Source organism: Aspergillus fijiensis (assembly GCF_003184825.1).
Source record: "Aspergillus fijiensis CBS 313.89 unplaced genomic scaffold BO72scaffold_15, whole genome shotgun sequence".
NCBI classification, from domain to species: domain Eukaryota; kingdom Fungi; phylum Ascomycota; class Eurotiomycetes; order Eurotiales; family Aspergillaceae; genus Aspergillus; species Aspergillus fijiensis.
The window spans coordinates 70,919-97,628 of NW_024468991.1; the positions used below are offsets into that span (position 1 = coordinate 70,919).

At 54.1% G+C, this 26,710-nt stretch overlaps 9 protein-coding genes across 9 annotated transcripts; 6 read left to right on the forward strand and 3 right to left on the reverse strand.

Moving 5' to 3' along the window:
• Positions 1-1,265: 1,265 nt before the first annotated feature.
• On the reverse strand, positions 1,266-3,333 carry BO72DRAFT_374236 (electron-transferring-flavoprotein dehydrogenase; the record flags this gene model as incomplete). The annotated part of the gene is made up of 3 exons (XM_040941123.1): positions 1,266-1,365; positions 1,419-2,937; positions 3,036-3,333. 3 exons carry the CDS (start codon positions 3,331-3,333, stop codon positions 1,266-1,268), a joined length of 1,917 nt encoding a protein of 638 aa, XP_040802812.1.
• A 3,858-nt stretch (positions 3,334-7,191) lies between these two features.
• On the forward strand, positions 7,192-8,140 carry BO72DRAFT_446591 (TBP family protein). The gene is made up of 3 exons (XM_040944326.1): positions 7,192-7,311; positions 7,386-7,968; positions 8,036-8,140. The coding sequence occupies exons 2-3, from the start codon at positions 7,572-7,574 to the stop codon at positions 8,050-8,052; spliced, it is 414 nt and encodes a 137-aa protein (XP_040802813.1). The 5' UTR covers positions 7,192-7,311; positions 7,386-7,571; the 3' UTR covers positions 8,053-8,140.
• Positions 8,141-8,827: 687 nt separating this feature from the next.
• BO72DRAFT_446592 (alpha-L-rhamnosidase) lies at positions 8,828-12,367 on the forward strand. The gene has a single exon (XM_040944327.1). It carries the CDS (start codon positions 9,156-9,158, stop codon positions 11,925-11,927), a length of 2,772 nt encoding a protein of 923 aa, XP_040802814.1. The 5' UTR covers positions 8,828-9,155; the 3' UTR covers positions 11,928-12,367.
• On the reverse strand, positions 12,048-13,560 carry BO72DRAFT_446593 (class I SAM-dependent methyltransferase). Its single transcript, XM_040944328.1, has 2 exons — positions 13,300-13,560; positions 12,048-13,226 (listed from the first exon to the last, which is right to left on the reverse strand). Exons 1-2 carry the CDS (start codon positions 13,434-13,436, stop codon positions 12,263-12,265), a joined length of 1,101 nt encoding a protein of 366 aa, XP_040802815.1. The 5' UTR covers positions 13,437-13,560; the 3' UTR covers positions 12,048-12,262.
• A 1,024-nt stretch (positions 13,561-14,584) lies between these two features.
• Positions 14,585-19,669, forward strand: BO72DRAFT_58090 (putative ABC multidrug transporter). The gene is made up of 10 exons (XM_040950542.1): positions 14,585-14,887; positions 14,941-15,632; positions 15,693-16,237; positions 16,289-16,794; positions 16,844-17,450; positions 17,503-18,355; positions 18,403-18,609; positions 18,662-18,821; positions 18,888-19,327; positions 19,390-19,669. The coding sequence occupies exons 2-10, from the start codon at positions 14,979-14,981 to the stop codon at positions 19,486-19,488; spliced, it is 4,071 nt and encodes a 1,356-aa protein (XP_040802816.1). The 5' UTR covers positions 14,585-14,887; positions 14,941-14,978; the 3' UTR covers positions 19,489-19,669.
• A 332-nt stretch (positions 19,670-20,001) lies between these two features.
• BO72DRAFT_58131 (uncharacterized protein) lies at positions 20,002-20,621 on the forward strand. Its single transcript, XM_040950543.1, has one exon. It carries the CDS (start codon positions 20,147-20,149, stop codon positions 20,495-20,497), a length of 351 nt encoding a protein of 116 aa, XP_040802817.1. The 5' UTR covers positions 20,002-20,146; the 3' UTR covers positions 20,498-20,621.
• On the forward strand, positions 20,622-22,448 carry cbhB (putative 1,4-beta-D-glucan-cellobiohydrolyase). The gene has a single exon (XM_040950544.1). The coding sequence runs from the start codon at positions 20,746-20,748 to the stop codon at positions 22,387-22,389; it is 1,644 nt and encodes a 547-aa protein (XP_040802818.1). The 5' UTR covers positions 20,622-20,745; the 3' UTR covers positions 22,390-22,448.
• Positions 22,449-23,428: 980 nt separating this feature from the next.
• Positions 23,429-25,566, forward strand: egl2 (putative endoglucanase). The gene is made up of 5 exons (XM_040942919.1): positions 23,429-23,901; positions 23,964-24,175; positions 24,231-24,295; positions 24,350-24,447; positions 24,501-25,566. Exons 1-5 carry the CDS (start codon positions 23,823-23,825, stop codon positions 25,280-25,282), a joined length of 1,236 nt encoding a protein of 411 aa, XP_040802819.1. The 5' UTR covers positions 23,429-23,822; the 3' UTR covers positions 25,283-25,566.
• BO72DRAFT_58137 (uncharacterized protein) lies at positions 25,474-26,710 on the reverse strand. Its single transcript, XM_040950545.1, has one exon. It carries the CDS (start codon positions 26,577-26,579, stop codon positions 25,665-25,667), a length of 915 nt encoding a protein of 304 aa, XP_040802820.1. The 5' UTR covers positions 26,580-26,710; the 3' UTR covers positions 25,474-25,664.

A 26,710-nucleotide genomic window follows, 5' to 3' on the forward strand; every position in this document is an offset into this window, starting at 1 on the left:
AGAACAGGAAAGGAATCGAGTGAGCGGGCGAGCGATCGTCACGGCGCGAAAAGAGGAGAAAGCAAAGAGGCGGCGGCGGCGGCAGAGCAGAGCAGAGCAGAGCAGAGCAGAGCAGAGTTGCGGGCGGGACTAGGACTGCGACTGCGAGCTTGACCGCCAGGGCAATTGTTTCGGACCACTGGCGGTGGAGGGCATCCAATGGCGGACGACCTTCCCGGATCGCCTCACTCTGCGGTTCCACGTGGCCCCGCCTTGTCCAGTTCCTGACTTTTGCCTTCGGAGAGGATGTTATGATAGCTAGTGGAAGGGGAATAAATGGACGATGCCGGTTGAGGTACAGCAAAAGGGTGCCAGAGGACTTTTATAGGAATGCTGAGCTCGCCGTATATCTTCCATAGTTAACCGTGTTCTTGGCTTGAATGCAAGATGCAGATGTATATATTCCCGTGACTCTGGCCCAATGTGCCACCTTCGAGGCCCCCCACACTATACCAAGAACACATTTCTTGCCGTGTAGCCTCTTCTATACTGCTGCTGTGGAGCCCCAGAAAAAGCTAGTGCTAGATACACCTGCAGATACATGTACCGGTACCTTTATGGTGAGCAAATTCGATTCATTTCGATCTATGCGATGATACTTCAACGGTATAACACAACTGAGAACAATGAAGTAGGGGGTCCATGACCCTGTTGACCAAGCTTCCAGGAAAGTTGAAGGCTCCTTGAGCTACTGAGTCGGCTGCCAAGCGAAAATGTTGGATATGCTGTACGCATAGTATTGCAACAGTAATGATATAGATTCTTCAGCCACGCTGCCTCGTCTCCGTAGTCCCGAACTATAAGCTTTGGAGGAATCAACAAGCAGCGAGCATAGCCCTTCGTGTCGGCAGTGTCTGCAGATCTTGAGCACAAACCCTTTGCGGAATGCATTCCTCCATTTCCCAAATGATTCATTTGTGATGTATAACACCCTCAGCAAACAACATGCAATCTACAGATCAACCTAGCTGAACCGCGGCTGGCAAAGCGGATGATCCGCGCAAAAATCCAGCTAGGCCATACAGGGACTAGTGTCTTGGCACTTTGCCCCATGGCTGGAGGTACGGTAGCAATAATAGAGACTGTCAAATACGAGTACTTCTGTGAATTAATGCTTAGGAATGAGGCAAATTCACCGAGTCTTGACGCCGAAAGCCGTATGTACATGGTTCCATATCATATGATCAATCCCGCTGCTTTTGCTACAATACATTGGATATGCCTAATCAGGTCATAAAATACTTCGGTCCCTCGCCACCCTGAGGTGTCTGCCAGTTGATATCCTGAGTGGGTACCTTGATATCGCAAGTCTTGCAATGGATGCAGCTGTGTATGGTTAATATTCTGTCAACAAGGGGAAATATGATGGAAGAGCTTACTTCTGAGCATTGATCTGGAAGCGAACACCATGCTGCTTGCTGGAGTCCTCCACATACTCATATACACCGGCCGGGCAGAACCGGTTCTCGACACCCTGGTACTTGGGCCAGGAAACATCCGTATGCTTGTCCCAGTCCTTCACTTGCAAGTGGACGGGCTGGTCCTCCTCGTGGTTGGTTCCGGTCCGGCTGACGCTGGTGAGAATATCGAAGCTGATCACGCCGTCCGGCTTGGGGTACTCAATCTTGTTGCACTGGGAGGCCAGCTTCGTGGCCGCGGCGTCGGTAGTGTGGTGCTTGAGCGTCCAGGGAGTCCGTCCCTTGAGAATGTACGCCTCGAGGCCAGAGTACAGGATACCACCATAGAGACCAAGGGGCGTGCTGAAAGAGGGCCGCATGTTGCGTACCTCATACAGCTCCTTCCAGATCGACGATTTGCGCAAGGCCTCCTCATAGTCGAAGAGGAATACACTGCCGTCAGGGTTACCCTGCAGAGCTGCAAATGTGGATTCGGCAGCCAACATGGCAGACTTCATAGCGGTATGGGTTCCCTTGATCTTGGGAACGTTCAGGAATCCGGCGCTGTCGCCAATCAAGGCGCCACCCGGGAAAGCGCACTTCGGGATGGACTGGAAGCCACCCTCGTTGAGGGCTCTCGCACCATACGAGATGCACTTGCCACCCTCCAAGACTTCCTTGAAGAGAGGGTGGTGCTTGAGTTTCTGAAACTCACCGTAGGGCGACAACCAGGGATTCGGGTAATCCAGGCCCACGACCAAGCCAATACTGACCATGTTGTCGCCGAAGTGGTACATCCAGGCTCCACCGTAGGTATCCGACGGAAGAGGATATCCCATGGAATGCGTGATTTCACCCGACTTGAACTTCTCGGGCTGGATCTCCCAAATCTCCTTAAGACCAATACCATAGGTCTGCGGTTGGCTATCGCGGCGAAGGTCGAACTTCTTAGCCACTTGCTTGGTCAAGCTTCCATGACAGCCCTCGGCCAGCAAGGTGACCCGCGCATGGAACTCCATACCCCGCTCGAAACTATCCTTCGCTTTGCCGTCGCGACCGATGCCAAGATCGTTGGTTGCGACACCAAGAACGGAGCCATCCGACTTGTAAACCACCTCACTGGCTGCGAATCCGGGATAAATCTCGACACCAAGTTCCTCCGCCCGCTCTCCTAGCCACTTAGTGAGCTCGTTCAAACTGATGATGTAGTTGCCGTGGTTGTTCATCTGTGGTGGCGCGGGGATCGGGAAGGACGAGTTCTGGGTCAGGAAGCGCATCTTATCCGCCTTCGCAGGGGTCGCCCCCTCGAAGCGGGATGGGTTGTCCTCCGCAAGCCAGTCGGGCAGGAGTTCGTTCAACGCCGTTGGCTCGAGTACGTTGCCGGACAGGACGTGGGCGCCAAGTTCGCCGGCCTTTTCCAACAGAATGACGCGGAACTCCTCGTTGCCGGCTTCATTGGCTAATTGTTTCAATCGAATAGCTGCGGCGAGACCAGCGGGACCTATTTCAAGCGGCAAACAATAACGGTCAGTCACTTTACATTCTTCCACTTGCGCGATGCATTCCCCTCGCGCGACCGAGTCTATGCGGAGTCCCTACCGCCACCGACAATACAAACATCCACCTCATCCGATTCTCTGTCCAGCTGACGGGGATCGAAATTGCCATCGGCATCGGTTAATCTTCGCGTTACAGATTGTGAAAATGCGCGTGTCTGAATGGGAGTGAACAGCGACCGTGGTCGAATGGCTTTACGGTAGGAGGCTGGCAAGGAGCGGTTTGAGGGCCGTGCAGAGGTTGCGAGTGACGACAACGAGGCGGAAGCCTTGGGGAGGCGCAGGGAAGAGGGTCGCAACTCGCGCCTCAACAACGGCAGAACCGCGCCTTTGGAGGCCATTGTTTAGGCGAGTAGGCGAAGAAGATGTGATTAAGACTGAAGGGGAAGGAGATAGGAGTGGGGACGAAGGTCACAGTAGGGCTGGAAGTTGCGAATCCTATACTGAGAACAAATGCATCATAGACGGCGAATAGATCGCGACAGTAGAAGGTAGAGGGGGTATCGTCAACAAGAGTATTTTAGCCCTGTGAAAACGCAGTAGTAGCAGTAACAAACTACTAGAATCAGAGGAGTCACTTCTCCGACCGGCCAGATTGAAGCACTGATCCAATGGAGGGAGGAGTGTGACTAAGAGGACGAAGGAGAGGGGGGGAAAGGATGAGGTGGATTGAAATTTTGGTGGTCGGCCCGAGGCAACGGCGGCCAATGGAAAGGCGGATAATGTGAATCAACTCGCCCTCAATACTACTAGGTATCCTACTAGGTATCCTACTAGGTAAAACCACGGTACTTCCGCTCATACAGCCGTGAATCCCGTCGGGACATGCGCAAGGGCAACAACAGTCACTCCAGGCTGCAGTTAGTGCTGTCGGTACAATAGGTACTCGGTGTCTTGCCATCCGATGGACCCTGAGTCTCTGACCGACCTCGAAGCTGCTTTTTTCACATACGTCGTGATGATCGAATGGTTCGCGTCGCCGATCTTGAGTAATGAGTCCATGAAACTTCCAGTTGGTCCAAATGTCACCTTGCCGGAGATAGCCGTGGCAACCAGGTGCAGTTTGTGGCAGGTACTTAGTCAGACCTAGCCTTCAAATAACTATCACATGAAGGCAACCAAGAGTCGAGCAGATTCAAATAAATCCCAGAGATACCGAGAAGATAACCAAGCCCCGATGACGACACGCGATCGAGATGTCATGGGCGATTTCCGGTTGCCTGCCCGGCCTTATACTACTCAGTATACTCCGTACTCTGACACCCATGTGATGAACACCGGCTGACAAAGATCTTGACACTCTGTGAGTGTGGCGATGCAGCAACAACTGAAAACCCACCGAATAAATACACAGTAAATAAGCATCTGAATGCACAACGATGTGGCACAACGCGTCTCTAGTCATGTGGTCCATGTACTTTACATGCATGTACAATATTCGTCTCCGCATCTACGGATTACTATACATAGTACGAAGTATCGTACTTCGTCCTCTTCATCTAATGCCGTGTACCGAGTATTGAATCCTGGTGGCAACAGTCGAGTAATGATAAAAACCTACTGTGTACTGTCTACTATTCTTTGCGATAGAGGCTTGGAAAAGGACACTTGGCCGGATTACGTAGGCCGGCGCAGAGACGGAAGGCATGCAGCATAGCCAGTCAGGAGGGTTAAGCGATAAGCTTGAGGGCTGGTTCAGTGCTGATACTGGTCATGTCTGAGATTGAGATCGATACATAAATGAAGGTTTCCCAGCCCAAAGTGACCAGTGCATCAAGGCTGCAAGTTGACCGAATACCGATCGAGCTGGTGGATCACAGTTTGGTGGTCTGAGATCCGGGGTAGATTAAGAAGGTCAAGCAGGGATTGAACTTGGAAGTACGGAGTACCGTACGGAGTACCTACTGCTCATAGGAGCAAGAAAGTACCATCGGCTGGAGCCTTGCCCTTGAGGCTTGTTGGAGGCGGCAGGCAACGCCAAATGAAAAGGGAGGACGCGTCCAGTCCACCGACCCCATGACGCGACCGGCTTGAAACCCATCCCAAATTTTTTTTCTGTCGCGGTCGGCCCAGCTTCTTTTCCAGCCGGTTGATCCATCCTCCATCCTCCATCATTTTGTATCTTGATTCCTTTCGATCATAGCGATTCTCAGAACGCAAAATGTGATTGAATGTTAGTCGCAAGATGATTTCAGATCAGAAGCATCATATTCAATCGAGAATCCTTTTTTTGGGGCCGCGATCAAGGCAGCGCTGAGGCCCCAAACAAGCTCATGGAAAGGAAGAGAAACCGGGCCAAGAGAGCAAAAATTTTCTTTTTTTCATTTTTTTTTTCATCCTCCATCTTTGCTTTTGTGGAGGGTTGGCCCAGTTGCTAAAGCGGCAGGACCGTGATGGCGGGCAGACGCGTTAGTCTACCTCGCTATCTCCCTAGTCGCCGAGAACAGCAATCCGGCATGATTGGAAGGAAACGGAATGGATGGACTTTGCAAAAGTGGATCGCAGGAGGAACGCGGACTGGTTCAAATCGAGTGGCTGCAACCATGGCGCCGGTCGGGAAAAAAGAGTAAGGGGGGCGACAGCCAACGAGAACAGGTGCACGCCAGTGGAACTCCCAGACAATGTGTTTACCGTGGGTCGGCCGATCAACAAACCAGCGCTTGTGCTTGGGGGTTCTTGGGGGTTTTGGGGGGGTCTTGGGGGGAGGTCTTTGCTTGGGAAGTGCGAAGTGGGCGGCGTTGGCCACCCTCCAAGAGCCGCTAGTGGAGCGTTAGGTCCATAGAAAAACACTGAAAACACTGAAAGATACTTGTGCTAAACCAGCCAAATGAGCCATACCCATGGGTGACCGTCGCTGCTTTTGCCGCCTTTCGCCGCCGGGCCCAGCCCCCCCTGACGCCAGCTCCCCTTCTTTCCCTACCTTTCCCTTCATCACCCACCCACCCCCCCGGCGGCTGTGAGTCAGCCTATATAAAGGCCCAACCTCCCACTTTCCTGACTCTGTTGGAATTTTTGATTCTGGTCTTGGCACCGCCCGGAAAGCCATACACACTCTTCCCGCCCGATATCCTCCCCCCCTTCCTATACCCCCTATCCTCTCCACTCGTACAGTTCACAGAGCCGCTAAATTTTTAGCTGTCTCTATTGCTTTTCGCGCTGGTCTAAGATTCCCCGGGAAGAAGTTCTTAGGAAGCCAAGAATTGGAAAAAGGTTGAAGAAGTTATATTTTTTTATACCTCTCCCTCTTTCCTTTTTCTTATCTTACTACTACACTGTTTCAGATTCAGTTACTGAAACAGGAAGGTTGCAACCTCAGGTTCGCATCTTCGTCGCTCTCTCTCTTTCTTCACATCCACGCGCACCTTCTCTCCAAACGCAGATAGACATCACCAATTCCAAAAGAGGAAAAAAAAGTTTTTGCCTTTGATCATATCACGTGCATCGCACTGTCTTGACACTCCCTATTCACTCTGTGCTTGTTACTTCACTTCTGCAATATCTGCAGAGGCTGCGTCGAGTTGTTCCCTGCTCCCTAGAAAACACTTGGTTGTGCTTTTCTAGTTCTCATCCTCACCGTCCTCTCTCCCATCCTCCATCTGGGCTTCGTGGTACTACTCGATCATCATTCAGTCAGGCTCTTGTCATCTTGACTTGACTTGATTTGACTTGATTTGACTTGTGGGTTCTTGTTGGTTTTATCTCTGGCACTCTACCTCGGACCTCATTCCGTTTTATTCTCTTGAAACGGTTCGTCGATTGTGGGCAGTGTTGCTGTAGGGGAGACATTGATTTGTTCATCTCCCACAAAAGGGTACGTGACTCTTTCGTCGCCGTTGGGTGTTTTTTTTCGCCACCCGACCGCCTTTTTCCTGTCAACTTCGCAACCATTTCACTATTTAACTACCACCACCACCACCTTACCACTTCCCTTGCCTTGTCTGTCTCCCTGGACTGACTGAGAATATCTGGTGCAGACTGTCATCCGAAAGCTCTCATCACTTCTTCAGCGTCGGCTGGTCTACGGCTCGAGTATCTTGACTCTCGTCCGCGATGGATTCTCTCACAACTCATCCGGCCACTGCGCAGCAGGCCCGGGCCTTCACTTCTCCTGCCTCTCTGTCCTTTCCCGGTGGTGCTGGTGATCTCACGCCACCTTCCGAAAAAGACGCACACATGGCAATGGCTCAAGGTGTCAATGGAGGTTTGAACGGTCAGCAGCAGGGAGCAAATGCCTCGAATGGCAATGGGGTGGCGCCCGCAACTCCCGCTGCTACTCCTGGTGCCAACGCGCCAGGAAGCGGCATTGTGCCTACGTTGCAGTGAGTATACTCTTACTGTTCTCGTTCTTCTGGTTTACCAGATTGCTGAACAAGACTTTTTTCTATCTTCAAAGAAACATTGTCGCCACGGTCAACCTTGACTGTCGCCTGGACCTGAAGACGATCGCGCTCCACGCAAGAAATGCGGAGTACAACCCAAAGGTATTACTTTCCACATCCTCCTGAGCTTGGCACGTCAGGGGACATTGTGGCTGAATTGGTCTTTTCTTCTCTTCCCATAGCGTTTCGCGGCCGTGATCATGCGTATCCGAGAGCCGAAGACGACTGCTTTAATCTTCGCCTCCGGCAAGATGGTGGTAACTGGTGCCAAGTCGGAAGATGATTCCAAGCTGGCGTCCAGAAAATACGCCCGTATCATCCAGAAGCTCGGCTTCAACGCCAAGTTCACGGATTTCAAAATCCAGAACATTGTCGGTTCCTGCGACATCAAGTTCCCGATCCGCTTGGAGGGCTTGGCTAGTCGCCACCACAACTTCAGTTCTTACGAACCCGAATTGTTCCCTGGTCTCATCTATCGCATGATGAAGCCCAAGATCGTGCTCCTGATCTTCGTCAGTGGCAAGATTGTCCTCACCGGTGCTAAAGTCCGTGAGGAGATCTATCAGGCTTTCGAGCTGATCTATCCTGTGCTTTCGGGTATGCACTACTACATTCTTTCGTCTCTGATGACGAGGTGACAACATTTACTAACATGCGTAAAAAGATTTCCGTAAAGTTTAAAAACGGCCTTTCGGCTCGAACCAGGAATATCACGCCGTCGCCATTCTTCCACCTTTCACCGATATGTATTAACAAAACCTTTTTTTTTCTTTTCGTCGACTCGCTGTGGTCGCTTCCGACACATCGCCCGTCGATCGATCAGACGTGGTTTCTCTTGTTTCTTTGCGCACGTCACGATTCTTCATGCTAGCATTTGTACGGCGTTCTAGCGACTCGTTTCTTGCTACCTGGTTGTCTCTTTTATCAAACACAAATCGTCTTGCCATCTTAGATAGTCGCACACCGCAGATCAAGGGGGCGGTACTGTGCGCTGGTCGAATGGTTGCCTCCTTCTAATTACTGGTTTTTCTGTTCTTCGCCTTCGGGCAGCGTCTCATTCATTGGTCCATTCCAATGATGTGATGCTTCCGACCTCTGATTGCCTTCTGCTCAATCGGATGGTTCTTCACCAACACCGCAGCACCAAAAAGATGGAAAAAAAATTCTTTATTGTTTTAGATCTTACGGAATGTTATGAAAGCGGATGATTGTACCGGGAGATTGAGGACTTCGGGGCTATGCCTAGGTTTATGGCTGGCATTATTACGGACTCCTGGTTGCTATACAAAACAAAAGGATTAAAAAAACTTCAAACAAATGTACTTCTTTTGTCCAAAGTAATGCGCATTTCGTAGTTTTGTATACATGATTTGTGAAAGGTCTCGGCGTAATCACATGTTGAGTGCAGCAGTTGCCGGCTTTGCGGGGAAGCCGTTGGCCGCCTCGTTCGGCATGGTCCAACCCGAGCGTCATTTCCACAATCCAGCCTCGCCACTATCTATGGCCTAGTATCAATCAGTATACCGGCTCTGTCTTTCCACGTTGGATATATGTTACAACAGATGGTGTGCATAGCGAGCTAGCCATCCGGAATTCGAAGTGTGTTGTTATTCGATCTCCCAAGTTATCCCTCGCAGTGCTGAAGGCTTGTTCCTGTCGGTTATCTCGGGGCAAAAATGATGCGAGTCCTCATATGAAAGGAGAATTCCCTCCCTGTTTGGACTCATGATCAACAATTTACAGGCCAGTATTAGTCGCTTCCTTCCTTCACGAGCAACCTCGAGATGGCCGAAATTTTCGCTCTCGCATTCGAGCACTCCCCGTCCGGCTTCGGGATCCAGCATGACGCGCCCCGTCTCTCGTGGAAGGCTACTTGTTCGAACAAGAGTATTCGCAATTGGGTCCAAACCGCATACGAGATTGCCCTGAAAGCACCGGAATGCCATCCGGAGGACGAAGGACAGATCTATCGAGTGGACAGCCCCGAGTCGACGTGGGTGCCATGGCCGGGCCCTCCGCTGCGCTCACGCGAACGTAAGCTGATTCGCGTGCGCGCTCACGGCACCTGGACGGAAACGAGAGGAGATCATGGCCCAGAAGCCAAAGAGCATGCTGGTTGCACTGCGTGGTCGACATGGAGCCGGGTGGAGTGTGCTTTGCTCAGCCAGCAGGACTGGGCCGCTGTCCCGATGGTTCACCCGGCGATCGGAGGCGAGCAGACTCTCAGACCGGTCGTGTTCCGGAAGACCTTCGAGCTCCCCGCCGATTTTGGTGCCGTGGAACAAGCGAGACTCTACGTGACAGCGCTGGGGATGTATCGGGTCTATCTGAATGGGAAGCGGGTGGGGGACGACGAGTTGGCCCCGGGCTGGACGAGCTACCACCATCGTATGGCGTACCGGGCTCATGATGTCTCTGCCGGGATCGCAGCTCGCAATGTGCTGGGAGTGGAGGTGGCCGAGGGGTGGTATGCAGGCCGCCTGGGGTTCAACGGTGGGAGGCGGTGCCTCTACGGCGACCAGATCGGTGCGCTCGTTCAATTGGAGATCGTTGGCGCCCGGAAGGATCACTTGTTGCAGGTCATGTCGGACAGCAGTTGGAAATGCAACTTCAGCCCCCTCGTGCGCAGTGAGATCTATGATGGCGAGCTGTACGACATGCGCGAGGAGCTGGGGGACTGGCACGGCGACCCCGACTACCAGGAGATGACGACGACGACGACGACGGCGGCGGCGGCTTGGAAGCCGGTCGTGACGCTGGCTTTGCCGGAGGCATCTTTGGTCGTCCCTCGAGCGCCCGCTGTCCGGGTTACACAGCAGGTTACAGCGCGGCGCTTGTTTACCACCCCTTCTGGGCGTTTGATTCTCGACTTCGGTCAGAATCTGGTGGGTAAACTTCATGTGCGGGAATTGGGACTGCCCGCCAATGCTGAGGTGAAATTCACGCACGCAGAGGTGTTGGAGAATGGGGAGTTGGGCATACGACCGCTGCGTCAAGCCAAATGCACCGACGTGATCATTTCCTCCGGAGAGACCCTCAGGGACTGGTCCCCGAAGTTTACCTTTCATGGATTTCGCTTCGTGCAGGTAGATGGATGGGACCCCCTGTCCTCATCACTCTCTTGGCAGGAGAATATCACCGCATTGATATTACACACAGACTTTGCTCCGACGGGGGATTTTGAGTGCTCGAATGATGCGATCAACCAGCTGCATCGCAACGCTCGGTGGAGCATGCGAGGCAACTTTGTGTCCATCCCAACTGATTGCCCCCAGCGGGACGAGCGGCTGGGCTGGACCGGTGATATCCAGGTCTTCAGCCCGTCGGCAACCTTCTTGTATAACTGCGAAGGGATGCTGGCCGACTGGATGGAGGACGTAGCTGCAGAGCAGCATGACGATGGAGGAGTGCCTCCACTAGTCGTGCCGAATGTGCTTCAGCACGTCTGGCCTCCGATGCCGCAGGCTGTCTGGGACGATGTGGTGATCATTCTGCCGTGGAATCTGTATCAAGCCTCGGGTGATGTGGAAATCCTCCGACGACAGTATCCCAGTATGAAGGCATGGCTGGACCAGGGGGTTCATCGGGGCAACGATGGGCTGTGGGATCCGGACCATTGGCAGCTGGGAGACTGGCTGGATCCTCAGGCTCCATCAGACGAGCCAGGAGATGGGCGGACTAGCGGCGTGCTCGTGGCAGATGCCTACTTGGTGCGCGTCACCAGAACCCTGGCACAGATCAGTCGGCTTCTCGGTTATGAAGCCGACTATATCCACTACCAGCAAGCATCCGATCGACACCTCCAAGCCTTCCATGCCAAGTATGTGACTCCGAGCGGGTTAGTCGCCGGCGACTCCCAAACAGCGTATGCTCTGGTCATCGTCTTTGGCTTGGTAGATTCCGAAACCCAACGTACAACCATCAGCCACCAGCTGTCGCGCCTGGTGCGTATGGCTAAATTCCGCGTGGCCACAGGGTTTGCCGGCACCCCCATCATCCTCCAGGCCCTCAGTGACAGCAACAATCTGAGCCTAGCTTACCGGATGCTACTCGAGGACAAGTGTCCATCGTGGCTTTATCCTATCATGCAGGGGGCCACAACCATCTGGGAACGATGGGATAGCCTGTTGCCGGATGGGTCGATCAACCCCGGCGAGATGACCAGCTTTAATCACTACGCTCTCGGGTCTGTTGTTCAATGGCTGCATGAGACCGTCGGGGGCTTGGTCCCGCGCGAGCCCGGGTGGAAGACTGTCCTTGTGTCTCCTCAACCGGGTGGGCCTTTAACCCACGCGGCGGTTTCGCATGACTGCCCGTATGGGCGCTGGTTCTGTCGATGGGAGTTGAGCCCTTCGGAGGATGATGATTGCGTGAAGGTGCTCGCGGTCGAGCTCGACGTGCCCCTGAATGCAACGGCCATCGTTCGACTGGGCTCTGAGACGGGGGAACAAATGGTCGGGTCCGGGCATTATCGGTTCCAGGTCCCTTTCGTCCCTCAGCCCTATCCGCCTGAGGCTATTGCTCCATTTATCACTAACCCTGGTCAGGGTCTCTGACCTCCATCGGCCCATTGTCTGTCGTGAGTAGTGATCTGGAACGAAACTAGCAGAATTTTCAAAGCAAACACTCCCAGCGAATCTTATGCACCGATTCCCAGCAATATGTCAAGGTCTGCCTACTTGTCGCATGCTGGATTCGTCCTCCGCGTCTACATTACTCAGGAGAATCTACTCTGACATAGGATCTCTAAATCTATCTATTAGAACAACACAACTCCACCCAGAAGAACCACTATAGATACATATAGTACATCCAAATCTACAACAATAACCATCTACACCGTAAGCGTGCCACTCCCAAAACAACAGCACAAGATCATCGAGCCACACTTTTACTCGGCTGCTTTTCTTGCCGGCCTCAGAACATATTTCCACGTCGTGCCAAAATGCCAGCGTTTCTCCTCGACGATCTCCAAGCCACTCTCCCTCACGATCTGGCCGATATCGCGATTCCACCAACACCCATGCCGATCCGCATGGGCGGGGGCCAGATTATCGAGCACGCGATTCAACCACGCATAATGCGAGCGACCGTGCTCCAACAACAGGATCTCGCCCTTCTGCGGATCCACCAGCGTCCCCAGATGCTTCAGCGTGCCCACGGGGTCCGGCAACGAGCACAACCCCATCGTCTGCACCACCGTATCGAAGTATGGTTTGGGTTGGCCCGCGACGGCCGCCCCGGTAATCTCCCGACTAGGGCCGCCCCCGACGGCCGCCGCATCCTCCACCCGAAACTCCACCCTTCTGCGGAGGGCCTCATCCCCAGGGTAGATTTCCTCGAACTTGCGCCGCGCAATCTCCACCATCTGGGGACTGAGATCCACAAGCGTGACGGAGCGGCAGCCGCGCACGCCCACCGCGCCCGTCCGCTCGTCGACGATCCCGCGCCGCACCGGCCCGAAGTCGTAGTACTCGATGTTCCGCCCCGTGCCGCAGCTGACCTCGAGGACGTCGCCGCGCGCGCGGCGGCACAGGTCGCGGCGCTTGGCGCCCAGCCGCATCAGCTTCTCGGACATCTCGACGTCGGCGTCGAAGGTGCGCGCCGTCGTGTTGTAGCGGTCCGTGACGTTGGCGGTGGCGGGCACCGTGGCGGACAGGTTCTGCGAGTACGTCACTTCGCGGCGGTACGAGGCGTACAGGTAGCCGATGTAGGCGCTCAGGCCGAGCGCGCTGACGCCGAGCACGGTCATCACGCGCGGGCTCATGCGTGTCGTTGTGGACGGCGGGTGGTGGTGGAAGTCTGTCAGCGTGGGGTGCGCGCGTTTGGAGAGTGCCGGGGTGTATTCTGGGTAGCTTTGGGGGATGGTGGGTTAGTTTGGGGGTCTTTTTTTTTGGGAATGGAGGACGGGGTAATGGGGTTGTTTACACTGGGGCTGCAGCTTTCAGCTTGTTCTTCTTCGCGCCGGTACGGGGTGCAGCGTTGGCGGGCTTTGCTGCTGCTGCTGCTGCTGCTGCTCCCTTGGCGGATTTGAGCGTCGCTCGGCCTACCCGTGAGGCGCTCATGGTTGTGTGGGTATCTTGTTATGTGATGAGAATGTAGGGCCCAAGGAAAGGGGGAATGGTGTTGTGGTTCACGCCATTAGGGGGGGTCGCCGACCGGGTGGAAGGTCAGGTCCGGAGAAGTTGCGTGGTGGTGGTTGGTGTTCGGGGAGAAATTGAGAGATACGCGGGAGCCGGAGCCAAGAGACCGACCGCCCGCCAGTTGTTGGCTGGTCTTCGCCGAATGTCAACCCCGTCTAGTGCGGCGGCTCAACTACCACCATCGCTCAACTTTACACGAACGAGATAACGATTAGGGAAGAGACCTGGTAACATTCAGTCTTCTTGCTTTAGATTGTTTCTTTCTTCTTTTATCTTCTTTGCTGAAATGCTGAAACCGCTCGAACCTTGTGGCCCTTGCTTGGCACATTCGCATCAAAGACAAGTTCTTGTGCTTTGTCTCCAATGGCTGTCTCTTTCAAGCTGTCTCCACCGATAGGATGAGGATCATGTCAGTTCTGGCTAGAGTATGGCAGGGATTCTCTTTAAAGAGCCAACGTTTCGACTCCTCAGGAAAGAGACTACGGAAATCCGGATACACGTGGCTAAGACATCACAGAGACACCGGCTCTCTACCCGTGCGAAAGGGGATACGTAACAGCATGCCAAAGTGCATATTGTTGACCCGTCAGGTCTTCCCCGAAGCACATACATTCATTGCGCTATCTGACAGACAAAATATTGCTATCGCCACGTGGTCGATCGTTCGATACTTCGCCTTATCACAGCTCCATCATCGCTGTTCTACCTCAGTGACGGAGTTCCGGTGAACGGGATGAAGACAGCTGATGTCCCTGTTTCTGACCCTTGGCCTCCCGTTAGTTGAGATAGCCAGAAAGCCGTTTCCTACAGTCTTGATTCATCAGCGGCCAGGATGACTCCGCGGTTCGCGGGTCCAGGTCCCTCATCCGAGTGGTCTGGCCCTGACGCCAGCAGAAACGCATCTGATTCGCGCTGAAACAGAGTTCGGGATAAGGCTGGATCAAGCCCCTGAACAAGAAAGCTCGCCATTCTGAATCGGGGTTTGAATTAGGTCATTATGGGTAAGATGTCCAGGCACGGTGGACAACGCAAATTCTAGCGCGGCCGGCTATAGATCAAAAACACTGCATTTTCATATCCGTGGACCATCGGAGCCATGATAAGCAACGCCTTCTGTGGACCAATCCTCCAGATTGGCCAATGAGCTAATCGGAAAGCTCGTCGGTGAAGCTGGGCGGCTTTACGGATATCGGCTTTACGGATCTGCGGATATGTGCACTGGCAGTAATTGCGTATCGTATATGCCACGCAGGAATCCAAATCATAATAAAAGAGTCTGAGCTTCCTCGAGCTGTCCGAAGGTAGCTTCAGATGCATCTCTGGATCTGAGTGAGTTTTCTTTAGGCTGAAGCTTCATGGACCGTGATTCTTAGGTATGGACTTTCCAGCCAGAACTATGGCGGATATACTGACCGGGACACCCAAGCACGCATAGCTACGATCTGATCGGACCTATCAGCAAACATGGACACATCTTCATCCTCAGCAACGGTCGATATGGAGCCTGGGGCCTCCGATATTCGCAAGCGCCTGACGCTCACCTTCCGCAATGTCAGCGTGAACGTTACCGCGCCTGATGCGGCCCTGGGAGAAACACTACTGTCGGTGGCCGACCCGAGACAAATCACCAGCTGGTTCCAGAAAAGCCGGCGGCCCAAGCGGACGATTTTGAAGGAGATCACTGGCCAAGTTCGACCGGGGGAGATGCTCTTCGTTCTCGGCCGTCCCGGTTCCGGCTGTACTTCTTTTCTGCGAGTGTTGTCGAACGATCGCGGTGCCTTCGATGAGGTCGTGGGCGAGACCCGTTACGGAAGTATGGACCACAAGCAGGCAAAGAAGTATCGCCAACAGATCATGTTCAATAACGAGGACGATGTGCACTTCCCCACGCTAACGGTCAATCGAACGATGAAATTTGCTCTGCGGAATAAGGTACCTCGGGAACGACCTGAACATCTGCAGGACAGGAATGCGTACGTGCAAGAGAAGCGAGATGACATCCTGGGCTCCTTGGGCATTCCGCACACGAAGAAGACCCTGGTCGGCAACGAGTTCATTCGAGGTGTCTCCGGTGGCGAACGGAAACGGGTGTCATTGGCGGAGATGATGGCTGGTCAGGTATGGTCATGAATGTATCGCAACTTCGTGGATCTATTGCTAAGTATTACTCATCTGCAGAGCCCTGTTCAGTTCTGGGATAATCCAACTCGCGGCTTGGATTCAAAGACGGCAGTGGAGTTTGCTCGCATGCTCCGACGCGAGGCAGACCAGAACGAGAAGACGATCGTGGCTACCATGTACCAGGCGGGCAACGGCATCTACGACCAGTTTGATAAGGTTTTGGTGTTAGCAGATGGTATGGTGACCTACTACGGTCCGCGGGCGATGGCCAGAGCTTACTTTGAAGACATGGGCTTCGTCTGTCCCCGGGGTGCCAATATCGCCGATTTTCTTACCTCCGTCACCGTGACCACGGAGCGTATCGTGGCCCCGGGAATGGAAGAGAAGGTGCCCAATACTGCAGCTGAATTCGAGGCCTACTACCGCCGGAGTTCAATTTGCTCTCAGATGCTCGAGGACATCGAGCCACCAGAGAAGCTGGTTGACGAAGAGATCAACTTGGCCAATGCAGTGCTGATGGAGAAGAGAAAGCAGCATCTCCCTCGGCCGCAGAGCGTCTACACGGCGGGTCTCTGGCACCAAGTCGCCAGCTGCACAGTTCGGTGAGTGAAGTCGAACGATTGGACCTTGATTAGCTACTGACATTAGTTCAGTCAGTTCCAAATTCTGGCCGGTGATAAGCTATCTGTTATTATCAAGGTGGTATCTGCTATTCTTCAAGCTCTTGTCTGTGGTAGTCTGTTTTACAACCTCAAGCTTGACAGCTCTTCCATATTTTTGCGACCAGGTGCTCTCTTCTTCGCAGTTCTCTATTTCCTTCTAGATGCCATGTCGGAAACAACCGCGTCTTTCACGGGTCGGCCGATTCTCTCGCGCCAAAAGAGATTTGGTTTTTACAGGCCAACAGCCTTCGCGATCGCCAACGCCATCACCGATGTTCCTATTGTCTTGGTGCAGGTCTCGTGCTTCTCGTTGATTCTGTACTTCATGGCTGCATTGCGGATGGATGCTGGCCGCTTCTTTACTTACTGGATCATCGTCGTTATTCAAACGCTGTGCTTCCTGCAGATGTTCCGAGCAATTGGTGCTCTCTGTAAGAAGTTCGGTAACGCGTCGAAGATGACTGGGTTTGTTTCGACAGTATTTTTCGTCTACGGAGGTACGCAGTGGAAGCTCGCGTTCGATGAACCAAGCTAACTAAGACGCAGGCTATCTCATTCCCTTCAAGCAGATGCACGTCTGGTTCCGCTGGATCTTCTACCTCAATCCAGGTGCCTATGCGTTCGAAGCCCTGATGGCCAACGAGTTTGTCGGACTCGAGTTGGACTGTGTAGCGCCTGACTATATCCCTTACGGATCTGGTTACCCGGCCGGTGCCTCGTCTAATCGTGGTTGCACGGTCAAAGGAAGCACAGACGGTGTGATTAATGGGGCTGCTTACATTCGGGAGCAATACAGCTATTCCTTCCACCACATTTGGCGCAGCTTCGGTATCATTGTTGGTTTCTGGGCATTCTTCATCTTTCTCACTGCGCTGGGCCTCGAAATGAACAACAACCAATCTGGTTCCTCTGTGCTCCTTTACAAACGAGGTGCGAAGTCCAAGGTAGCCGATGAAGAAGGATCCAGTGCTTCCAAGTCAGAGGGCAATGCTCTTGCGCAAACGGGTAAGCAGTCCACTTTCACGTGGAATCGTCTCGACTACTATGTTCCCTTTCACGGAGAGAAGAAGCAGCTCTTGCACCAGGTGTTCGGGTATGTCAAGCCTGGTAACTTGGTTGCGCTAATGGGAAGTTCGGGTGCTGGTAAAACCACGTAAGCTTGATGATTACCCATTTTTACATCTACCTGGCTAATATGATCTCAGATTGCTTGATGTGCTTGCTCAGCGGAAGGACAGCGGTGAGATCGTCGGATCTATTCTCATTGACGGACGACCTCAAGGTATCAGCTTTCAGCGGACTACCGGATACTGTGAACAGATGGACGTCCACGAGGGCACGGCTACTGTGAGGGAGGCTTTAGTTTTCTCGGCTCTGTTGCGTCAACCTGCCAGCGTGCCACGGGAAGAGAAAATCGCCTATGTTGACCACATCATTGACTTGCTTGAGCTCAGTGATATTAAGGATGCTTTGATCGGTGTCCCGGGCGCGGGCCTCAGCATTGAGCAGCGCAAGAGAGTGACCCTAGGCGTTGAGCTTGTGGCCAAACCGACCTTGTTATTTCTGGATGAGCCAACCTCGGGCTTGGACGGGCAATCGGCCTACAACATTATCCGATTCTTGAGGAAGCTCGTTGATGGTGGCCAAGCTGTGTTGTGTACGATTCATCAGCCGTCCGCTGTTCTGTTTGACGCTTTCGACTCGCTCGTCCTGCTGGCGAAGGGAGGCAAGATGACCTATTTCGGCGAGACTGGCGAAGACTCACAGAAGGTTCTTGATTACTTTGCGAAGAACGGTGCCCCTTGTCCACCTGACGTGAACCCTGCTGAGCACATCGTGGAAGTGATTCAAGGCAACACTGAGAAGCCGATTGATTGGGTTGATGTCTGGAGCCAGTCCGAAGAACGTGAGGTCGTACTCCGGGATCTTGAAGCACTCAACAAGGAAGCCGAAGCGAACTCAACCGGAGAGGAGGACCACCGTGACTTCGCCACCCCCATCTGGTTTCAGTTCAAGATGGTTCTCGAACGCTTGATGACTCAGTTGTGGCGCTCACCGGTATGTTTCAGATGTAAAGTCAGATAGCTCGGTGCTAACGATCGCAGGATTACATGTGGAACAAGATCATTCTTCACGTGTTCGCTGCCTTGTTCAGTGGTTTCACTTTCTGGAAGATGGGAGACGGCACTTTCGCACTTCAACTGCGCCTGTTTGCGATCTTCAACTTCATCTTCGTTGCCCCGGGCTGTATCAATCAGATGCAGCCGTTCTTCCTGCACAACCGCGATATCTTTGAGACTCGAGAGAAGAAGGTACGTAACAAGAGCGTCTCTTGCAGCTGACTCCGCTAATTTTAGTGAATAGTCTAAAACCTACCATTGGATGGCCTTCATTGGAGCTCAAACGGTCTCCGAGATCCCGTACTTGATCATCTGCGCCACACTTTACTTCGCATGCTGGTACTTCACTGCTGGATTCCCCGTCTCGGCTTACATCTCGGGCCATGTCTACCTTCAGATGATCTGTATGCTTCACCTCTCGCAGTTCCTTTTCGGGTCATCCTCAAGCTTAAGCTAACAAACAAACCCAGTCTATGAGTTCCTCTACACATCGATTGGCCAGGCCATCGCCGCTTACGCGCCCAACGAGTACTTCGCCGCCATCATGAACCCCATTCTCATCGGCGCCGGCATGATCAGTTTCTGTGGTGTCGTCGTGCCCTACGACCAGATCACGCCCTTCTGGCGCTACTGGATCTATTACCTGGACCCCTTCACCTACCTCGTCGGTGGTCTCCTGGGCGAAGTGCTCTGGGACGTGAAAGTCCAATGCAAGGCGTCCGAGTTCGTTCAGTTCAGCGCCCCGTCTGGCCAGACCTGCGGTCAGTACATGGCAGACTTCATCGCGAACAACACGGGCTACCTGCTGGACGCGAGCGCGACGGACTCGTGCTCCTTCTGCCAGTATTCGACCGGAGCGGACTACGCCAAATCGTTCAACTTGAAGGAGAAGTACTATTCCTGGAGAGATGTGAGTTTCTGTCTCTGTCCCTGGCTCGAAGATGAATGATTGACTGACCTTGTTGCTTGTAGACTGGGATTACGGCGCTGTTCTGCATCACATCGTACGGATTGGTGTTTCTGATGATGAAGTTGAGGAGTAAGAAGACGAAGAGTGCGCGGTCGGAGTGATTTTTCTTGACATTGTGACGATATGGAGGAGAGAGACTGCAGGGGTTGTTGCGGCACTACTCTTGGGATTTTGAATGTTTCGTTGAATATACTAATGGCGGGTGGTGGAGTAAGGAGGTGCAAAGTGCCAGGTCGGAGTAAGACATTCAAGCATGTGATGAATCTGGTTCTGCATTTGACATGTTTCCATTGGACATAGTTGTGGGTGCTTGAGGTGAAGACCATTTATAGATAGACTAGATATAGATTATTTTTTGAGAAGCTCAACAAAGCTCGTTGGATTTGTTTGAGCTCTATCTGTCAGTCGGAAGAAAATGTGGCCATTTCAATGTCAAGAGTTATGATTCCGAGGGAATTTCCTATCATTTGTGATAGACGAATTGGGGCGACAGGTTAGATTGCGCTAGGCAGCCGGGGTTGATGCCCGACATTTCAGGCTCCGTACCGGGCGGAAGAAGAATGAATGAATGAACAACAACCTTCCTCAGCTCTTCCATCTTCCATCTTCCATCTTTCATCTCAAGATTTTTCTCAACCTCTTTCTTTCGTCAATGTATGCGCGATTTCTTCACATTCGGCATCTAGGAAACACAACTCCGAGCGCCACATAGCACACAATGGACCAAATACACTATATGGAATCACTCGCGTACATACCATGGCGGGGACCACGTGGTTGGCCTGGCTAAACGGGGTTGCATACGGCAATTACACTGCAGCACCTGGGGATGTCACAGCCCATGCAAGCCTCTTCAGGCCGGTACTTCATCCTGAACAAGGAGCGAGCAAACTGCAGACACTGCAGAAACTGGGGAAAATCAGCCCATGCCTCGGCTATTCTCGCCCCATACGTTACCAATCTGGGGACGGTTCTTCCCCGTACGGCCAAGCTGACGCCCACGTGAGTGCAATTAGCCGGCGGCGGACTGCCGTTCCTGTCAAGGAACTAATCCCTTCATTTCGGACTCACTTCGCCTCTGCTCTTGGTATACCACGCGGAGGTGGCTAATTGTGCAGAGCGCCTACGAAATTGCGGTCGGGATGCGGTCCGGAAAGCCGTCGTGCTCTACTGAGCTCGAGGAAAACAGCTTCACGATCTATCTTGTCTATAGAATTGTATAGACAGCAGAGCGACATGAGCGATGAAGAAGATATAAAAGGCCATGCCATTCCCACGGTTTGTGTCGCCATCATCAGCTTCGATCATCATCTTCCTTCAGCTTCAAGCTCCAATCGTCCCTCAATCCGTTGGCAACCATGGTTGACTCTTTCTCCATCTACAAAACAGCTCTCCTGCTGTCCATGCTGGCCACCAGCAATGCGCAGCAGGTCGGCACTTACACCACTGAAACGCACCCCAGCTTGACCTGGCAAACCTGCAGCGGCAGTGGTAGCTGCACTACCACCAGCGGCAGCGTGGTCATTGACGCCAATTGGCGTTGGGTGCACGAGGTTGGTGGCTACACCAACTGCTACAGCGGCAACACTTGGGACAGTTCGATCTGCTCCACCGATACCACCTGCGCGTCCGAATGTGCCCTCGAGGGTGCCACTTACGCGAGCACCTATGGTGTGACCACCAGCGGCTCGTCGCTCCGTCTCAACTTCGTTACGACGTCGTCGCAGAAGAACATTGGCTCGCGTCTGTACCTTCTGGCTGACGACAGCACCTACGAGACTTTCAAGCTTCTCAATCGGGAATTCACTTTCGATGTCGACGTCTCCAACCTCCCCTGCGGACTGAACGGCGCCCTCTACTTCGTCTCTATGGACGCTGACGGCGGCGTTTCCCGCTTCCCGACGAACAAGGCTGGCGCCAAGTATGGAACCGGATATTGCGACTCCCAATGTCCTCGGGATCTCAAGTTCATCGATGGTCAAGCCAACATTGAGGGCTGGGAGCCATCTTCGACCGATGTCAATGCGGGTTCCGGTAACCACGGCTCCTGCTGCCCTGAGATGGATATCTGGGAGGCGAACAGCGTCTCCAGTGCCTTCACCGCCCACCCTTGCGACTCCGTCCAGCAGACCATGTGTACGGGCGATTCTTGCGGTGGCACTTACAGTGACACTGCCGACCGTTACTCCGGTACTTGCGATCCTGATGGATGTGATTTCAACCCTTACCGCCTGGGCAACACCAACTTCTATGGTCCCGGAAAGACCGTCGACACCAGCAAGCCCTTCACCGTCGTGACGCAGTTCATCACCAACGATGGTACTGACACTGGTACCCTGACTGAGATCCGTCGTCTCTACGTGCAGAACGGTGTCGTGATTGGCAACGGCCCCTCCACCTACACTGCCGCGAGCGGCAACTCGATCACCGAGAGCTTCTGCAAGGCCGAGAAGACCTTGTTCGGCGACACCAACGTCTTCGACACTCACGGTGGACTGTCTGCCATGGGTGACGCCCTCGGCGATGGCATGGTCCTGGTGCTCAGTCTGTGGGATGACCACGCCGCCGACATGCTCTGGCTCGACAGCGACTACCCCACCACCAGCTCGGCTACCAGCCCTGGTGTCGCCCGCGGTACCTGCCCCACCACCACCGGAAATGCCACCTACGTTGAGGCCAACTACCCGAACTCGTATGTCACCTACTCCAACATCAAGTTCGGTACCCTCAACTCGACCTACTCCGGTTCGACCTCGGGCGGCTCCAGCTCCAGCAGCACCACCTTGACTACCAAGGCCTCGACCACCACCACTAGCTCCAAGACCACCACCACCAGCTCCAAGACCACCACCACCACTTCCAAGACGTCCACCACCTCGAGCTCGTCCACGAATGTTGCCCAGCTGTACGGACAGTGCGGTGGACAGGGATGGACTGGCCCCACCACCTGCGCCAGCGGCACTTGCACCAAGCAGAATGACTTCTACTCGCAGTGCCTGTAGGGGGGAAGATAGCCATTGAGATGTTCTCGACGAGAGAGGGAGAATGACAAGGAATGACAAGAAGGGAGAAAGTATGATGGCAATTTGTTACTTCCGGCAGGATCTCCAAGCTTAGCACTAGTCTAGCAAATGAAAGGCTGTTTTTTTGATGCATGAGATGAACAGTAGCAGTAACCAGTAAGGTAGTGAGCCTGTAGCTGGGATTGTCAGGAACAAAGTTATGCAGGATTGCAAGATTGCAGAGGTGCAGAAGAGCCGCCGAAGAAACTCAACCCCGCACGGTCATGTGCTCCTCGCCTGATCCCCCCCACTAATTGCGCTGATCGATCGATCTCTCCCTCTCTCTTCTCCTGCTATCCCTATCCAACCAAGTCTTTTTAATCGTCGCTACGACTTCAAGTTATCTGGTATAGTCATTCAGACGGCTTGATAATACGAATCTATGTCTTCCTTCTCTATTTCACCTGTCCCAGATAATATTTTGGCTGGCCCAATCACCATTGTGAAATGATCTGAAATCCTCAAGACTGTGTGTCCATGTCCTTCCTATTCTCGAATAATCCCAAAGGGTGCTTGAGGGTCTCATACATCTGGTGAACTAGACCAGTCACAAAGTCCTGGCCACCCAATTTCCGCCAGGATGTTACGCAAGCACCACGATCCCCCTCAAACAATGGAATAGTGCCGACGATTCCTCAGGGGCACCTGACCACGCCACCGACGTTTCGGCAGTGAATTCCCCCATGCTACCCAACGCCAAGCGCGTGCATTAGCGCCGGTGGGCTTCCTGCCGGGAAAAGGAACAATGACCCCCGGAGCCTGCAGCGCCAAGCAACGTGGGTGGACGGGATATTCTCCGCATCACGAACTCTGTTTCTTGGGCCTTCCTCGTGCAATCCCGGGGTTGGCACGGACGCGGTGGCCTGCCTCTCACGCCCTATATCACTCGGCATTAAGCGAGGTCAGACGAACTGCCAGTCCTTAGTCCTGGTCTGCCCCCCCCCCCCCCCCCCCCCCCCCCCCCCTCGCACCATTCCGGATCGGCAAAGGCATGCCTAATCCGTCACTGTTCTGCAGTGGGGCTCAGGCACCACACCACTGGGAAATGATGGTCTGTGCGGGACAAGAAATTGCCGTGACGGATTTGTCTCCGCGTTTTCTTCGGAGCTTGGGGTCTGGGGTCTGGGGTCGCTGTCACTGCTGCTCCACACTGTGCGTGTGTGTGTGTGTGTGTCATCGACAGCGGCTGACGGCCCGAGAGGCCGTCTTCGTGAGCAGCGGAGTCGATGTCGCTCGTTCTTGTTGTTGTGCTTCAGGGGTCGGGTTGGGCAATATGGCCCCCGTCTTCGGGGTATAAGTTGAGGTGGTGAAGCTCGATGGGATAGAAGAAAGGACAGTAGCAATCCAGCATCAGCACCGGCGCTTTGGACACCATGAAGTTCACCGTATTGGCACTGCTTCTCTCCCAGGTGTGGGCGGCCCCTCAGGCCAAACGCTCCTCCAATTTTCTCTGTACGGGCCACCGTCCATCCTTCAGCTCCTACGTCTGAGAGACCTGTACTGACTGCAGATAGGGCTTGGTAGTAATGAGTCTGGCGCAGAGTTTGGCCAGGCCAACATCCCCGGTGTTCTGGGAACGGATTACATCTGGCCTGACGCGAGTAAGATCCAGGTCTTGGTGAATGCGGGCATGAATATCTTCCGCGTTCCGTTCATGATGGAGCGCCTGATTCCGACTTCATTGACCGGGACGGCCGATGCCACCTACCTGGCGGATCTCAAGGCCGTATGTTCTAGCATTCTGGCTGAATTCTCTACATCATACTGACCTCTGTGATCAGACTATCGAGTCAATCACCAGCCTCGGAGCCTACGCGGTCGTTGACCCCCATAACTTTGGACGATAGTGAGCGAGCCTTTCCTGATTCTCCCAGGGTTCTAACTGAGACATGCTTGTTAGCTATGGAAACATCATCACGTCTACGTCCGACTTTGCCGCATTCTGGACCACTGTTGCTAAGGTGTTCGCGTCAAACGACCATGTCATCTTCGATACCAGTACGTCTCCTTCGGTCTCTCTGCACGTTTACGGACTAACAAGTATCGCGCAGATAACGAGTATCATGACGAAGACCAGACCCTTGTCTTCAACCTCAACCAGGCAGCGATCAATGCCATCCGTGCTGCTGGCGCGACCAGCCAGTACATCTTCGTGGAGGGCAACTCCTACAGCGGCGCCTGGACCTGGACGACCTACAACACCAACCTCGTCAACCTGACCGACCCCTCAGACAAGATCATCTACGAGATGCACCAGTACCTCGACAGCGATGGGTCCGGCACGAGCGCGGACTGCGTGAGCACCACGATCGGCGCCGAGCGCGTCGCCGCCGCCACCACCTGGCTGCGCCAGAACGGCAAGCGCGCGGTCCTGGGCGAGTTCGCCGGCGGCGCCAACAGCCAGTGTCTGACAGCCGTCAAAGGGATGCTGGACGCGCTCAGCGCCGCCAGTGACGTGTGGCTGGGCGCGCTGTGGTGGTCCGCCGGACCCTGGTGGGGCACCTATATCTTTAACATGGAGCCGACAACAGGCACCGCCTACACCTACTATCTTTCCCTGCTGCAGAGCTATGTGCCCGGTGGTTCTTCGGGAACGACGACGACGACGACCGCTGTTGCCACCACCACGACCACCAAGGCCTCCACGACGAGCACTGCCACTACCACCAAGACCACCACTAGCACCAAGACGACTACCGCCGCTACTTCTACCTCCACTGCCGTGGCGCCTCTTTACGGCCAGTGCGGTGGCATTGGATGGACTGGGGCGACGACCTGCGCTAGTGGGTCGACCTGCACTAAGCAGAATGATTATTACTCGCAGTGCTTGTAGGCGGGGATATGTGTATTGGCTCTTTAGCTCAGAATATGTGATATGCCGTCTAGTACACTGGTAGCGCTCTGACAATTCCAGAGGAATGAATGGGAAGATTTGACCTCTTTTGACACTCTCGTCCGGAGCCGTTAAGGTGGCTTGTCTGATATGTATTCCGGGAGACATATCTTGGAGTACAGAGTCATTCAAGTCTGGTACTAGATCAAATGAAGTGAGAGAGCTTGATGAGAAGTTCATTCCTTTGATAAATAGATGAATGATGATTGAGTAAGAAAAGGTGTAGAGCAACAGGGCTCCAAGAATTAAGTAGGTGACTTGACAAACCGCCAAAGAAACTCTCCGGACATATCGCAAATTCATTCTTGTACACAACAGCAGGTCATTTAAAGACCATGAGAGCGAGTTCGACCAACTTCGCATGCCCCAAGATCACATCCTGCTCGGGGGCGACCGGCGGCCTACCGACCACCCGGTCGAACTCCAGAACAACCGGCGGCCCGCGCACACAGGGAGGCGCAACCCCGACATCGACCTCCGTCCTCGCGATCAACCCCGGGACAAACCTCGGTGGCGGCGTCTTTTCAGTTTCTAGCTCTCGTTGACGCTGCCACTGCCACTGCCGCCGCGGAAAATACTTCTCGACGGTGAGCGCCTTCCTCGCCCGCGCCACCCGCAGCAGCACGACCACGCGCACCCGCCCACCCGAACAGCCCACCCACCACGCCGCAGCCTGGTCCAGCCGCCTCGCCGACTCCTCCGAGTCGGTGGCCGCCTCCATCACAAACTGCGGCCAGTCCGCGTCCAGCAGCCCATTCCGGTAGGACGAGTCCGCTTCCTTCACGGACCCGGACCCGGACCCGGACCTCGCGGGCGAGGGCGAGGGCGAGGGCGCCGTGTACGTCGCGGCCCCCGTGGGTGCGCGCTCCGCGATGCTGACCCCCATCCCTGCGAGCGCGGCCACGGTCTCCTCGGCGACGCTGCGATGGGCCTTTTCGCAGGCGGTCGTGGGGATTTTGAGGAGGAGGGTTGCGATGTCGGGGAAGAAGGTGATTCGGACGGTGCCGAGGAGGGCGCGCCGGTTCTCCTCGTCGGTGAGGGAGGGGAGGGTTTCGGGTGGGATGGGTTGGAAGGCGAGGTATTCGCTGACGAGGTCGTCGTTGCCTTCAGCATATAGATGGTTGCGGAGGGTGTGGAGGGCCTGGCTGCAGGCTTGGAGGGACTGGAATGGTCGGGGTGGGTACTGGTCTGTCATGGCTAGTTGCGTTGATGCAGGGAGGATGTAGGGGGGTTGCATGTTGGTGGTTGTAGCAAGGGCTGGGGCTCTATCTTCCTGCGGTATTGAGGGTGACTGCCTTTCTCAGTTATGGATCTTTGGGACTTGAGTCACTATATCTTGTGGCGATGACTGGATTCACCACAGAGGAC

Excerpts from the sequence above, each read along its gene's own strand:
- BO72DRAFT_446591 (XM_040944326.1), top strand. The coding sequence starts at position 7,572 with ATGCGTATCCGAGAGCCGAAGACGACTGCTTTAATCTTCGCCTCCGGC.
- BO72DRAFT_446592 (XM_040944327.1), top strand. The coding sequence starts at position 9,156 with ATGGCCGAAATTTTCGCTCTCGCATTCGAGCACTCCCCGTCCGGCTTC.
- BO72DRAFT_446593 (XM_040944328.1), bottom strand. The coding sequence starts at position 13,436 with ATGAGCGCCTCACGGGTAGGCCGAGCGACGCTCAAATCCGCCAAGGGA. Across the intron at positions 13,227-13,299 it reads CTGAAAGCTGCAGCCCCAGT|CTACCCAGAATACACCCCGG; the intron begins GTAAACAACCCC and ends CATCCCCCAAAG.
- BO72DRAFT_58090 (XM_040950542.1), top strand. The coding sequence starts at position 14,979 with ATGGACACATCTTCATCCTCAGCAACGGTCGATATGGAGCCTGGGGCC. Across the intron at positions 18,610-18,661 it reads TTGAGACTCGAGAGAAGAAG|TCTAAAACCTACCATTGGAT; the intron begins GTACGTAACAAG and ends TTTAGTGAATAG. Across the intron at positions 18,822-18,887 it reads TGTCTACCTTCAGATGATCT|TCTATGAGTTCCTCTACACA; the intron begins GTATGCTTCACC and ends AAACAAACCCAG.
- BO72DRAFT_58131 (XM_040950543.1), top strand. The coding sequence starts at position 20,147 with ATGGCGGGGACCACGTGGTTGGCCTGGCTAAACGGGGTTGCATACGGC.
- cbhB (XM_040950544.1), top strand. The coding sequence starts at position 20,746 with ATGGTTGACTCTTTCTCCATCTACAAAACAGCTCTCCTGCTGTCCATG.
- egl2 (XM_040942919.1), top strand. The coding sequence starts at position 23,823 with ATGAAGTTCACCGTATTGGCACTGCTTCTCTCCCAGGTGTGGGCGGCC. Across the intron at positions 24,176-24,230 it reads ACCTGGCGGATCTCAAGGCC|ACTATCGAGTCAATCACCAG; the intron begins GTATGTTCTAGC and ends CTCTGTGATCAG. Across the intron at positions 24,448-24,500 it reads CCATGTCATCTTCGATACCA|ATAACGAGTATCATGACGAA; the intron begins GTACGTCTCCTT and ends AGTATCGCGCAG.
- BO72DRAFT_58137 (XM_040950545.1), bottom strand. The coding sequence starts at position 26,579 with ATGCAACCCCCCTACATCCTCCCTGCATCAACGCAACTAGCCATGACA.